Source organism: Equus przewalskii, chromosome 10, assembly GCF_037783145.1.
Source record: "Equus przewalskii isolate Varuska chromosome 10, EquPr2, whole genome shotgun sequence".
NCBI lineage: Eukaryota > Metazoa > Chordata > Mammalia > Perissodactyla > Equidae > Equus > Equus przewalskii.
Window position 1 is genome coordinate 19,413,737 of NC_091840.1, and position 12,482 is coordinate 19,426,218.

The window sequence follows — 12,482 nt, forward strand, 5'->3', positions numbered from 1 at the left end:
TTCTCCCCGTGAGGTCAAGAATGAGGCCTAAGTCCATTCCAGAAAGCTCTTCGGTGTGAAGCTGCCCCATGAGAGCTCTGAGGGGGCACAGATGCCTGAGGATGGTCCCATCTCACCAGTGGGATGTAGGGGGAACAGCACATAGGGGCGGTGACGGGAGGTGGGGAAGGAGGAGGTGTGGTGAGAGGGGAACAGTGTGGGGGCATGGTGGGCAGAGATCAAAACTGTCGAGGGCAGCCTGGCTGAGGCCTGAGGAGTAGGGAGGCATCTGACAGGCAGTAAAGGAGGAAAGGCATGTCAGGAGAAGAGAAGAGGGGCAGACTGTGACAAGGCCCAGAGCAGTGCTGGCTGACAGGTGTGTCTCCGGCCCAGGTGTGGTCTACGATACCTTCATGCTCAAGCACCAGTGCATGTGTGGGAACACACATGTGCACCCTGAGCACGCCGGCCGGATTCAGAGCATCTGGTCCAGGCTGCAGGAGACAGGCCTGCTTAGCAAGTGCGAGGTAAGGGGAACCCTTCCTTCCTCCAGCCCCCAACTCCAACCCAGCCAAAGCCTTTGCATCTCCCCTGTTGGTGAAGCCTCTCTCTGTGTCTCTTCCTCATCCTCTCTTCAACTCCAACCTCACGGCCAGTCCCCCGAGCCACCTTCCGGTTCCACCTCTTGCAGCCTGTGTTCCCCAGCTCAATGGTCCCCAGCTCACTGGAGAGGGTCCTGGACTGGAGTCCCAGGGGGCCAGAAAGTGGCTCCATGTGGGGCAGAGAGGGTGTGGGCATCAAGGAGAACTGGACCTCCAGTGCCACCCCTCACTGGCCTCTCCTGCTCTCCCCTGGCAGCGGATCCGGGGTCGCAAAGCCACGTTGGATGAGATCCAGACTGTGCACTCCGAATACCACACCCTGCTCTATGGGACCAGCCCCCTCAACCGACAGAAGCTGGACAGCAAGAAGCTGCTCGGTGAGAGCTGACGGGCTGGTGGGCAGGGCATGGGCCAGGCCTTGTCCACTGCCTAGGTGGGATAGGGGTAGGTGGGATGGTTCAGAAGACTACTCGGTCAGGGTAGACAAGTGGGTCCCAATGGGCACAGGTCATCCCTGTGGCAGAGGTGGCACAGTGGCCACGTTGCATACCTCCAGGGCGTGCCATTCACATAGACTACAACATGAACAGAACGTGCTGGTAGGGTGCATTGCAGGAGGATGGAAGGCGACGGGTCAGGCTTGGTGATGGGGGAACAGTTTGCTCTTCTCCTTACCGATCGTTCCCCTTTCTCCCTGCCATCTGCCCCAGGGATAGGATGTCCCCCTAGAATAGGGGACAGACATCTCCCAACCGATGTGGGCTGCAGAAACCTGTCCTGTGCTTGGGTTTGGCCACCTTTTTCTATGACTGAGCTCACTGCCCTCTGCAGACCCCACCCTGCAGCCCTGGCAGTCGAGGCAACCTCCAGAGTAGCCCTGTCCCTCTTCTCTGCAGGCCCCATCAGCCAGAAGATGTACGCCATGCTGCCTTGTGGGGGCATCGGGGTGAGTAGGGCACCTGCCAGTGGAGATGGGAGGGTGGCTCTTCCAGCTCTGGCCCTTCTCTTCTCGCTGCTGGTCTGCTATCCAGGTGCCCACCCCCATTCTTGCCCTCCCCCTGCAGGGGGCACGCTGAAGCCTGCTCTCCTGCTCCCGCAGGTGGACAGTGACACCGTGTGGAACGAGATGCACTCCTCCAGTGCTGTGCGCATGGCGGTGGGCTGCCTGGTGGAGCTGGCTTTCAAGGTGGCGGCTGGAGAGCTCAAGGTGAGTGCGTGCTGGGAGACTCAGCACAACTTGGCTTGGTCCTGCATCCTCAGGAGTGCAACATGGGGGCAGCTTTGGCTTTCCCATCAGTATGGCACTGTCCTTTGCAACCTCAACTCTCAGGTGCCAGAGTTGGGAGGAAGTGACAGCTCTAGGACCAGCTAGGGGGTGAGGGGTATAGAGGGACCAACAAAGAGGCATTAATGTCTGGTGCTCTCATGGGTATCCTGAGCCAGAGATGGTGTCTGCTTGCCCATGTTGGCCCATAGCGGGCGTTCCTAAAGATGTGTGGGATATATATTTCTGATCTGTGTTCCCTTCCTTGCCTGGCTTATGCTTCTCTCCTTCTGTGTGTCCACCCACTCTGTGGCCACCTTGCCTGCCTGTCTGTCTCTTATCTCTGTCCCTCTGTCTGCACCTCTTCAGAATGGATTTGCCATCATCCGACCCCCAGGACACCATGCTGAGGAATCCACAGCCATGTGAGTGCCACCCCAGCCCTGTAGTAGACCTGCTGCCCTCACCCCTCCTCCCTCTCAGCTGAGCTGATGCGGTATCTATTGCTCATGGAGTGAACATCTGCTAAGGCTGACCTCATGCCATTTTCTCCCCCCACCTCCCAGGGGATTCTGCTTCTTCAACTCTGTAGCCATCACAACCAAACTCCTGCAACAGAAGCTGAACGTGGGCAAGGTTCTCATCGTAGACTGGGTAGGCAGTGCGCTGGTGGGGCCAGGGTCAGCCTTCAGGAAGCGCCCCCCCCCCCACCCCCCCGCCCCTCTTCCTCAGGTGCCTCTGTTGGAGCTGGGCCTAATGACTAACATTATACCTTCCTGCTGGAGCATTAGCCCAGCCCTCACATTCCCAGAGGGCTCCCTGTTCAGTAGGGGAGACTCAAAAAGTGGTTTTAGCCCCTGGTCCATCTTGGCCCCCACCTTGCAGCCTCAAGCAACTGAAGGGACTTCCTCCTTTGAACAGCAGAGACTGCTACTACCATTGCTAGAGCCACTCTTGAGTGGGGGCTGACCATGTGCCAGGCCATGGTGCTGTTCACGGCCACCTCACATAATAAGAACTGGATGTCCATTTCTATAAATGGAGACACTGAGCTGTTGGGTGACTTACCCAACCAAGGCCGCTTAGGTTGGGATGTTGGCACTGTGTTTCAGATCAGGCCTTTTGGTCCTGACACTTCTGCTCTTGCTCCTGCGTGGTGCTTCTCAAACCCTACCTCTCATGGCAGAGGGAAAGGCACCCACTACTCCCTGTGAGCCAAGGAAGTAGCCAGGAGCAATCCTCAGCAAGGATGAAATCTCTTTGAAGGCCAGCTTTGGCTTAAAAATTCATGTAAATGTTGGAGTCTTCTTCAGAGTGTATCTGTCTGCTTTCACTTCCTTACTAGCCTTATGTTGCCCCCTACACTGTTGAGTAGAATGGGCTCCTGGGGAGATTAGCCACATTTGTCCCATGGCTTTGTCTCTTCCCTGCGAGATGCCACGTCCTGGGCCACAGACCTTGGTTAGAGAAACATGGAGTTGACACTGTTGTGAACGAACACAGATACCTGTAGCTAGTGGTGGGCTGTACCCAAAGAGCTCACTGTAGGTGGGGTGAGGCAAGTAGACTTTTGACCTTTGGGCCAGAGCCTGGGTCATTTCCCTGATGCTTACACCCTCCCCACTAGGATATTCACCATGGCAATGGTACCCAGCAAGCGTTCTACAATGACCCCTCTGTGCTCTACATCTCCCTGCATCGCTATGACAATGGGAACTTCTTTCCAGGCTCTGGGGCTCCTGAAGAGGTACAGCTCCTGGGCTGAAATGTGGGGCTCCTTGGGGAGGTAGCAGAATGGGACCTGGCAGGGAGCCATGGAGGCCCATGGTGGTGCTGGGACTCCTAGTGGGAGGACCATGCCAGCCATCTGCCCCTCCATGCTTAGCAGAGGTCAATGGAGTGAGGGCTGGAGGCAGGGCTGAGGGTGGGGGCAATGTCTGGGATCCCCAGGCAGTGAGAATAACCCCTCCCCCACCATGCTGCCAGGTTGGCGGTGGGCCAGGCGTGGGGTACAATGTGAACGTGGCATGGACGGGAGGTGTGGACCCCCCCATCGGAGACGTGGAGTACCTAACGGCCTTCAGGTGGGGACTGAGAAGGGCCAAGGGAGGGGTGGGAACCCTGGGGCCCTGTTGTGGGAGGGACAGAAGGCACTCAGTTCGGTGTGGGTGGAGGGGGTTGTCTCTTGGGGGGACACAGAGTGGGGCCAGGCCTTGCCCAGCCACCGACTAGGGTCAGCTTGGGCCCTCCCTTTGCAGGACAGTGGTGATGCCCATTGCCCACGAATTCTCACCTGACGTGGTCCTAGTCTCTGCCGGGTTTGATGCTGTTGAGGGACACCTGTCTCCGCTGGGTGGCTACTCTGTCACCGCCAGATGTGAGCCTGCTGGGGGATTGAGGGAGGCTGTGAAATAGTGAGGATGGGGTTGAGTGGGGGCATGGAGCAGGAATAGATGGATATTACAGAGGTTGGGAGGAGGCGAGCTGGGGGCAGGTCCAAGACTTGGAATCATCCTAGCAGCACCCATCCCGCCACCCTGGCCTTGAGGGCCAGGCAGGTGGGAGGTGGGGTATCAGAGGGTGTATGTCTTCCCAGAGGCATAAGGATGGAGCTTGTGGATCCCTCATATTTCGGTGGTGCTCCTTGTAAGACATGTAATTAGAATTTTTTATCCAGTCTTTTATGTTTGGTCTTTAATGGAACATTTAGTCCACTGACATTGAATTTTATTATGGACACATATATTTGGGTTTAAATCTACCATCTTATGTTGTGTTCTTTGTCCCACCTCTTGTATTTCTTTTTCTCTTCTTTCTTATTTTCTCTTGAATTGATTTTTTTTTTTTTACTATTTCATTTCCCTTCACCCATCCCTAAAGGTTTTGGCCACTTGACCAGGCAGCTGATGACGCTGGCAGGGGGCCGGGTGGTGCTGGCCCTGGAGGGAGGCCACGACTTGACCGCCATCTGTGATGCCTCTGAGGCCTGCGTCTCAGCTCTGCTCAGCGTGGAGGTGAGTGGTGCAGGGAGGGGTTGGGGGAGGTGGGCCTGTAGGCCAGGGGCTGAGAGACCAGGAGGGAGGGCCTCTTCCTTGGGTCAAGCAGCACCGAGGGCCTTTGGGAAGGTTTTCCTGGGTCGTAAGGACAGCTGGTGTCCAGGGAGGGCTTTCTGAGTTGGGGTTCCTCCTGTCATGGGAGATGTCTGGGACTGAGCGGGGTCATGAGAGGGGCAGGCCCTGCCACTCACTCACCACCCTAAACCTTCTCTTCTTTCTCCTACTAGCTGCAGCCCTTGGACGAGGCAATCCTGCAGCAAAAGCCCAACATCAATGCAGTGGCCACACTAGAGAAAGTCATCGAGATCCAGAGTGCGTCGGGGACAGGCGGAGGGGCTCAGACCTTGGCTTGCTAAGGGGTGGGGAGGAGCTTGTGGGTACACCAGGGCTGGGGATATACATGTGGGGGTTTCTGCCCTCTCTGACCCCCTGTCCACCCCTCGTCCACAGGCAAACACTGGAGCTGTGTGCAGAGGTTTGCCGCTGGTCTGGGCCGTTCCCTGCGGGAGGCCCAGGCAGGTGAGACAGAGGAGGCTGAGACTGTGAGCGCCATGGCCTTGCTGTCGGTGGGGGCTGAGCAGGCCCAGGCTGCTGCAGCCCGGGAGCACAGCCCCAGGTAAGGTTCCCCCCACCTCTTTGCCCTTGCCCAAGCTGGTACTCCCTACTCAGTGCCCCTCCCTGTGCTTGTCCCCACAGGCCAGCAGAGGAGCCCATGGAGCAGGAGCCTGCCCTGTGATGCCCTGGCCCCAATTCCCTCTGGGCTTCATCATTGTGATTTTGTTTATTTTTTCTATTAAAAACAAAAAGTCACACATTCAACAACGTGTGCCGTGTGGGTCTCTCAGCCTTGCCCCTCCTGCTCCTCTAAGCTGCCTCAGGCCCCCCACCTCCCCCGCGGACTGTGGCCCACATCTCAGCTCTAGGAGTTTGCTCCCTCTATAGGGCCTGGGGGTGCCCTTTCCAGCCCCTTCGCCATGTTGTATCCCACACCCACTTTCCTGCATTCTGTCCTTTTCCCCCTGGAAGCCTGGGCCAGCTCAAGGTGGGCATGGGGGCCAAGATAGTACCTTCCGGTTCTGAGTGAGGAGGGAACAGTAAGTCCGGTGCCTTGGCTTCAGCTGACTTGGGGGGAAATGCCTTAATTTCACCCTCCTCCCCTCTCCAGCCTCAGGGGAGGATCCGGAGGGTCCCTCTACACTCTAAGATGTAGATGTAGAGTGGAGGGGAGGTGGGCTCCCGCCCTGCAATGCCCCACCCTTTTCCCCTTCTGTTGTCCTCACCATCTCTGCACAGGCTCCTTTCTCCTCCTCCTTTCTCCTGGCCTCAGCACCAAGGGGAAGGCTGTCCCCTAGGACATGGGCCTGAGGTCTGGGGGCAGAGCTGTCTTGCCTCACACTCCTCAGGGCCTACTTCCCCTTCCCAGGGGCTGGAGGGGGTGAAAGTGTATGGGGAGGGATAGGGCTGGACTCCTGGGTTCTGAGGGACCAGGAGGAGCCACAGAAACAGGCCTGCTCTCTACCTTACTCTACTGGCCTCCTTGCCCTCTGCTAGCACAGCCTGGGGAGGGGGAGAAGGTGGTCCCTGCAGGGGGGCTCCAGGCTGGTGAGAGCCCCCCTGCTGTTCAGGACCAGATTTCCCCAGCCATCCAGCATGCTGCGAGTAGAAGGGTCAGTGGCCTCCCTCCCTCCTGAGGCCTTTTGCTTTGAAGCCTGGGGGTGGTGAGAGTGGGGTTTTAGAAGGGGTAGGACTAGAACCCAGGAGTCTGCCCTCAGCTGTAGCTTCCCTTTCTCCTGGGCTTCCTTTGCTGGCCACCAGCCCAAGGGAGCTAAGACCAGGAGGGGGCTGGGCACCACCCTTTCTTCCCTAGGAGCCCAGCCTAGCCCTCTGTTTCCAGGGTTGGGGGCCTACAAGGCTTCTAGGGAATGCTGTCCAGCCTATAGGAAACCAAAGATGGGAAGCGGCTCCTAGGGGGCCAACTTCCTCCCTCCTCCTTCCCAACACCACGTATACTTTCTTTCCTCCCATCCCCAGGGCCCCACCAATCTGTTTACATATTTATTATCCTAACGGGGGCCTGAGCAGGGTTGAGGGAGCCAGGTGAGGGGCAGGAGTCCCACCACCATCGGTTCATTGTGTGCTTGTGTCTTGTGTGTTGTTAGTGTATTCTAGATCCTCTTGGGGGATGGGGATGGGGCTGGGCCCAGTGTACCAGGCTTCCCCATGCTGAACCCAGCTCCAGGCCCCTCACCCTCCCTTTCCCCATGGCTGGTCTGGTTCTCATGTAAACCCACTCCTTGCTTTGTCTCCCTGGATATGGATTTCAGTTAAGTATTTTGTAACCCGTTACACTGTGTGTCCTTGTATAAATAAACTTGTTTCTGGCAGTGCCTTCTGGAGCCAATGTCTCTGTTCTTCGGGCTCCCAAATGGAGTAGAGGTTCTCATTCTCCCTCCTGGACAAAAAACTGCTCTTTTCTCCAGCCCCTGGACCAGCCAATTTAGGAAACGAGAGACTAGGGTGGGAGGGGGTGGGATCTCTGTCCCGTAGGTGAAAGATATGGTTTCACTGAATATAGCCACAGCACCTCAAGGGACCTCTTGTGTGGCCGAGGTGGTGATGGTGGGGAGGGGGCCCAGGCTTGAAGGTCTCAAGTGAGTTTACAGCTCTCCCGTTTCCTTTTGATTCCTTGCCTCTGTGGAAACAGGGTTGGAAGGTTCAGAACAGGCAGCCTGGCCATGGTTCCACTTGCACACGTGCAGGCAAATTCAGTGGAGATGTGCGCACAGGCAAGAGAGGAATCCAGAAATGTTCAAGGGCTTTATTGAGGCTGCTCTGAGCCCCTCACAGTGTTGCAGGAACCCACTGGTCTTGCTGTTGCCTTTGCTCTTTGGGGACTTGGGAGGGAAGGCAGGAGGAGGACCAGCCTTTCTGCAAGACACATGGCCCTTCTTTGGGGCTAAGACCATGTGGTGGGAGAAGTGGGAAATTCAAGATGAACAGGGACTGTTGGGGGCTCGAAGGGGATGGGCTGCCTCCTGGACTGGAGATCATGGAGTGTTGCTTTTGTGGGAGGGAAAGTGGCAAATAGGAGGCACCTGAAGTCAGGAAGAGCGGATGGGTGGTGCTTCCTGGGCACTGAACATGTGCACCACCCAGGGCACGAGGGCCAGGACCAGGCATGGCCAGAGGGTATACTTGAGAAAGTTGACGATGTAGAAGATGCTGATCTGAGGGGTGTAGCCCAGCCAGTCCAGGGGGCCCAGTAGCCCCATGGCCAGCACAAAGCAAGCTATCTTTTGACCATTTCCCAGGTATGCCCGCCGTACCTGGGCATAGCAGGGAGAGTGCAGGGCGATGCCTAGACCCAGGGCAGACCCTGAGTCACGGCTCAGGGAGGCAAAGGGCCGAGTGTCCACGTGCACCCACTCAGGCCGCTCACACCACTTGGAGGCCAGGCTGATGGACCTGTGGGGAGGAAGAGTCTTTGCTAGGAGAGACATGCCCCTGGAACCTAGCGGGCCAATGGCTCTCAGCCCCTACTCCCATGTTCTTTTCTGACACCAGGAGAGTCTATGTTTATGAACAGGTAATGTGTCCTTTTTTAGCAACAACAAACCAGAGACCCACCAGGCTAGGTACTGAGGCATGAGAGGCCTCAGCCTGCCCAAGCTTCAAAGCAGGACTTACCAAGAAAGATCCAGGCCCAGCGTAAAGAGGGTCCAATAGATGAGGCTGGTGCCCAGTAAGAGGGCCAGTGAGGTCAACCCATAGAAGCTTAGCTCCCGCTCCATGGGTACCTGGGGAGCCATCAGCCAGCCCAGGACAGCACCTAGGGGAGTTGGGTGACAGCAGCTTCAAGGAGTTTGGGACTATGAATCCCCCGAGTGACAGCACAGCTTGGCAAGAGAACAGACTGAGACATAAGGGGGGCCTTGGGGTGGGCTGTACAACAGGAAGATCCTAGACTGGTCCTCCCACTGCGAACGGCACCCTGAGGGCCCACCCTATTGTCCCAGTTGCTCACCAGTTATTAGGCCAGCCAACACCTGGTGAGGAAAATGCGCTAAGAGGAATACCCGGGACAGGCCAACCGCCAGTAGGAAGGTGATATAAGCCAAGCTAGGTATCATCCTCACCCAGCGGCTAAAAAGAAGAGAGGCAAATGATTCAGGGGGCGTCCACACACAGCTTGGCTTCCCTCAGAACCCAAATACTTTGTGGTTTGACCAAATGCCCCAGGGTCCCCAGAACTTCAGCTCCCAGGATGCCCTGCTGCTGGGTCTTTTGGGTCCAGGGTGCCATCACCCCTGCTCCCATTGGTGGGCAATGCCAAGGTGTACCTGTGGGTCCGAGTGGCCATCTGGGAAGAGATGGCCGTCATTATGGGCCAGAGGGCTGCTCCTGTGATCATGCAGTGTCCAGAAGGGCTGCCTGTGGGGGATCCAGAAGCTTGTGGTAAGAAGATGAAGGTGAAACCTATGTGCCCCTGGTGATCTCAACACAGCAGCATCCCCCTGGCTGAGAAGAGAGCCTTCCCCCAGCACTGGTCCATAGCTCCCTCTGCCCTGAGCCGCCTTCACCCCAACCTGAGGCCACTGCTCTCTCGTAGCACTGCTTCTGCTACAATCTGTGTCTCTTGGCTGTACTTTAAACAAAGTGGGCAGCTGGCACACTGGCCTGGGTGCTCTCCTCCCAGAATTCAACTTGGTCTTCCTGGGGTTTCTTTGTTCCCTGGGCCAGTCACTGAGAGGCTGGGCCACCCTGGCTGAAAAGTACTCTGAAACCCTCAACTGGACCCTAAGCATGCTAGGAAAGGGAGGTTTGAGGCTTCTCACCTGGACCAGTTTCACAAGAAGAGGGGAACTGGTGAACCTGGGCTGGGGCCTGGCTATAGTACCCAGACTCATGGACCCACCAAAAGGGCCTGTCTCCAAACAGAAGCCTAGAAGACAACAGATGCAAGATGACATTAGGCACACACATAGGCAGGGGAACAGAAGAGGGGCAGAAAGACACCTGGGTGTACTCTGGGGGACCTGCAGGGTGGAGTCTTGGGATGCCCAAGGGAGGGAGTCCAAGTCTGGGCCATTACCTTCCCATGGCTTTTTACCTTGGAACAGAAGAAAGCACACTGTTTTTTAAAAAGTGATAAGCAGGCAAGAGATTGTGGTGGGTGTGTGTGTATGCTCTGGGATGCTCAGAAGTCCTACTCTTACCCTTCTCACTGCAGGGCCAGCTCTGCTCTTCTCATCCACAGAGAGCCCAGGACCTGGCTCTCTCCTCCCCTCCCTCCCAGACCCTCACTGAGGCTCTTGCTCTCCCCTCTCTCCATTTCCCAAATTCCAGCCCGAGTTACCTGTGCCTGAATTACTTAGGTAAGGCTCTCATGTCTGAAAATGGAAGTAGGATATGGAGAGAAGAGGCAGAGAAAGGCTAAGAAGAACAAAAAATTCAAAATCCCCTGCCCTAGCAGGTGCTTGGCTGGACCCCAGGAAGCCACACACTGAAGAGGCTGCTGTGGCCAGAGACAGAAAAGGTGGGAGAGCAGAAGAGACGCTGGCATGAAGCCAAGTGCTGGGGAGGGAGGTACAGAAGGGCCTTGCCCTTCTCTGCCCAAAACGGAGCCTTGTTCACACAGCAGGTGCTCAAAGGATACTTAGAAAATGGGGGCTTTGGGGCTGGCCTGGTGGCGCAGCGGTTAAGTGCACACTTTGGTGACCCGGGGTTCGCTGGTTCAGATCCCGGGTGTGGACATGGCACCGCTTGGCAAAGCCATGCTGTGGTAGGCGTCCCACATATAAAGTAGAGGAAGATGGGCATGGATGTTAGCTCAGGGCCAGGCTTCCTCAGCAAAAAAGAGGAGGATTGGCAGCTGATGTTAGCTCAGGGATAATCTTCCTCAAAAAAAAAAAAGAAAATGGGGGCTTTGACATGTGGGGGGCATTAAGAGTGTTTACCCAGGGGGGTGGCTGACTCTTAGGCGAACAGGACTAGAGAGGGAGACGTATACAGACTGAGGGAGGAGAGAGCACAAAGCAAAGGGCAATTAGGCAAGAAGGAAATGATTAGACAACCGCTTTTCCCTTTACAGTACGCATGAACCCTTGCAGAGAAGAGTGGAAGGGAAGGTAACTCCAAATTCATTTTTTCAGCAAGTCATTCCAGCCGATTCAAGTGTCTCCTATGAACCTCCCTTCCCTCTCCCAGGCTGGGGATCTGGCAACAGAGGCGGGGGGCGGGGGGCAGCTGTATGCCCAGTGGGAGCTCCCTTCTGCACCCAAGAGAGAACAGGGGGCACAAAGAGATAAGCCCCAAGGTCCCCACCCACTTGCCTGAGATTCCTGGCTTCTAAGTCTGAGGGAAGAGCCTACTAGTGAATGAAGGACAAAAGGAAGAACAGAAAGTATTCACTGGAAGGCAATGCTTTAGCCCAGTGCTTTTCAAACTTTACCTGCACACGAATCACTTGGGGGGTTCCTTGTTAAAATGCAGATTCTGATTCAGTACCTCTGGCCTGGGATTCTGCATTTCCAGCAAGTTTTCAAGCGCTCCCTGCACTGCTGGTCATAGTCCCGGGGACCACACCTTAATTTGCAAGCTTTCTCTGTCCTTAGCAGCTAGGGTGAAGCCCAGCACAAAGCATGCTTCTTAGAAACTACGTCAAAGAAATGAATGAATAGATGAGTGAAAAAGTGAGTTGAGAAGCAGGACTTTCTGCTACTTAAGTCACCATAGATGCTTGTTAAAATACAGATTCCCAGCCCTTCTTCTGGAGTTTCTAAATCTACGTCTGAGGCGGGATGGAGTATTTGCATTTTAAACATGCCCCTTAGGTGATTTCTCTGATCAGGCCCGTTTGAGAGAAACTGGTCTAACGAGTAGGATGAGGAGTCTCTGAGGTCTGAGTCAAAGATGCACAAAGATGCTCAAAGGCTTGAAAAGTCAGGGGCTACGGGGTAGGGGTGGAGAGGTCTTAAGGCCACGGGTTCACTGGGAGGGGAGGGGAATCCAGGCCTCTGGGGCACTTGCTGAGAGAGATCAGGTTTTGCACAGGACTCAGGGTCCTTAGGGGTGGGTGGCCAGACTGCCGGAAGGCTTCGCTGTCTCACCATTTGAAGACGAGGTTGAGCCACTCGGCGATGAGGCTGATCCAGAGCACCGCGATGCCAACGCGGCGAGAGGCGTAGTAGGCCGCGGGGAAGTAGAACAGAAAGAGGCTCTTGGGATCGCCGAGAAAGTTGACCCAGAGCCACACGTTCTCCAACCAGGGCAGCTGGTTCTGCAGCGCCTCGGCCACTGCGATGCCCGCGCTCATCGCGGACTCCATGGCGATCCCGGGGCCGGCCAAGCCGCCTTTGCTCTAGGACGGAAGCCGAGCAGTCCCGGCGACAAGGCGGCAGCCAACCGCCGCCCTCCAAAGCCCACCTTTCCGAGCCCCAGGCCCCGCCCCGTCCCCAGCGACCGGTGCAAGCCCTGCCCCTAACCCGCCCCCGACCGGCCCAGGCTCGCGCGAGCCGGGCCTCCGGCGGGTACCGTTTCCTCCTGCGCTCTTCCCCGGCCTTCCTCTCTACTGGGCAGCGC

General features: G+C 56.5%; 2 protein-coding genes across 16 annotated transcripts in view; one reads left to right on the forward strand and one right to left on the reverse strand.

Annotated features, from left to right (window-relative positions):
* HDAC5 (histone deacetylase 5) overlaps positions 1 to 5,720 on the forward strand; it is a 35,329-nt gene extending 29,609 nt beyond the window's left edge. For 6 of the 11 annotated variants that reach the window (XM_008520573.2, XM_008520575.2, XM_008520576.2 and 3 more), the window contains 13 exons: positions 373 to 506; positions 838 to 958; positions 1,478 to 1,527; positions 1,681 to 1,788; positions 2,215 to 2,270; positions 2,412 to 2,499; positions 3,473 to 3,592; positions 3,832 to 3,929; positions 4,104 to 4,222; positions 4,726 to 4,859; positions 5,129 to 5,213; positions 5,352 to 5,517; positions 5,598 to 5,720. In XM_008520573.2, coding sequence (XP_008518795.1) covers positions 373 to 506; positions 838 to 958; positions 1,478 to 1,527; positions 1,681 to 1,788; positions 2,215 to 2,270; positions 2,412 to 2,499; positions 3,473 to 3,592; positions 3,832 to 3,929; positions 4,104 to 4,222; positions 4,726 to 4,859; positions 5,129 to 5,213; positions 5,352 to 5,517; positions 5,598 to 5,637 — 1,319 coding nt within the window. In that variant the 3' untranslated portion in view covers positions 5,638 to 5,720. Of the gene's footprint in view, positions 1 to 372; positions 507 to 837; positions 959 to 1,477; positions 1,528 to 1,680; positions 1,789 to 2,214; positions 2,271 to 2,411; positions 2,500 to 3,472; positions 3,593 to 3,831; positions 3,930 to 4,103; positions 4,223 to 4,725; positions 4,860 to 5,128; positions 5,214 to 5,351; positions 5,522 to 5,597 lie in introns of those variants that run through there. The other 5 variants (XR_011522985.1, XR_011522983.1, XR_011522986.1 and 2 more) reach the window with 2 other exon arrangements.
* G6PC3 (glucose-6-phosphatase catalytic subunit 3) lies at positions 4,140 to 12,473 on the reverse strand. Of its 5 annotated transcripts, none has more exons than XM_070560386.1 (7): positions 12,011 to 12,432; positions 9,737 to 9,843; positions 9,242 to 9,332; positions 8,926 to 9,044; positions 8,589 to 8,730; positions 8,228 to 8,366; positions 4,140 to 4,249 (listed from the first exon to the last, which is right to left on the reverse strand). In XM_070560386.1, the coding sequence occupies exons 1-7, from the start codon at positions 12,226 to 12,228 to the stop codon at positions 4,211 to 4,213; spliced, it is 855 nt and encodes a 284-aa protein (XP_070416487.1). In that variant the 5' UTR covers positions 12,229 to 12,432; the 3' UTR covers positions 4,140 to 4,210. The 5 variants fall into 5 exon arrangements, 4 of the variants coding, with proteins under 4 accessions (XP_070416487.1, XP_008518802.2, XP_008518805.2 ...); XM_008520580.2 differs by lacking the exon at positions 4,140 to 4,249 and adding an exon at positions 4,638 to 7,593; XR_011522987.1 differs by lacking the exons at positions 4,140 to 4,249; positions 8,926 to 9,044 and adding an exon at positions 4,638 to 7,593.
* Positions 12,474 to 12,482: the final 9 nt, after the last annotated feature.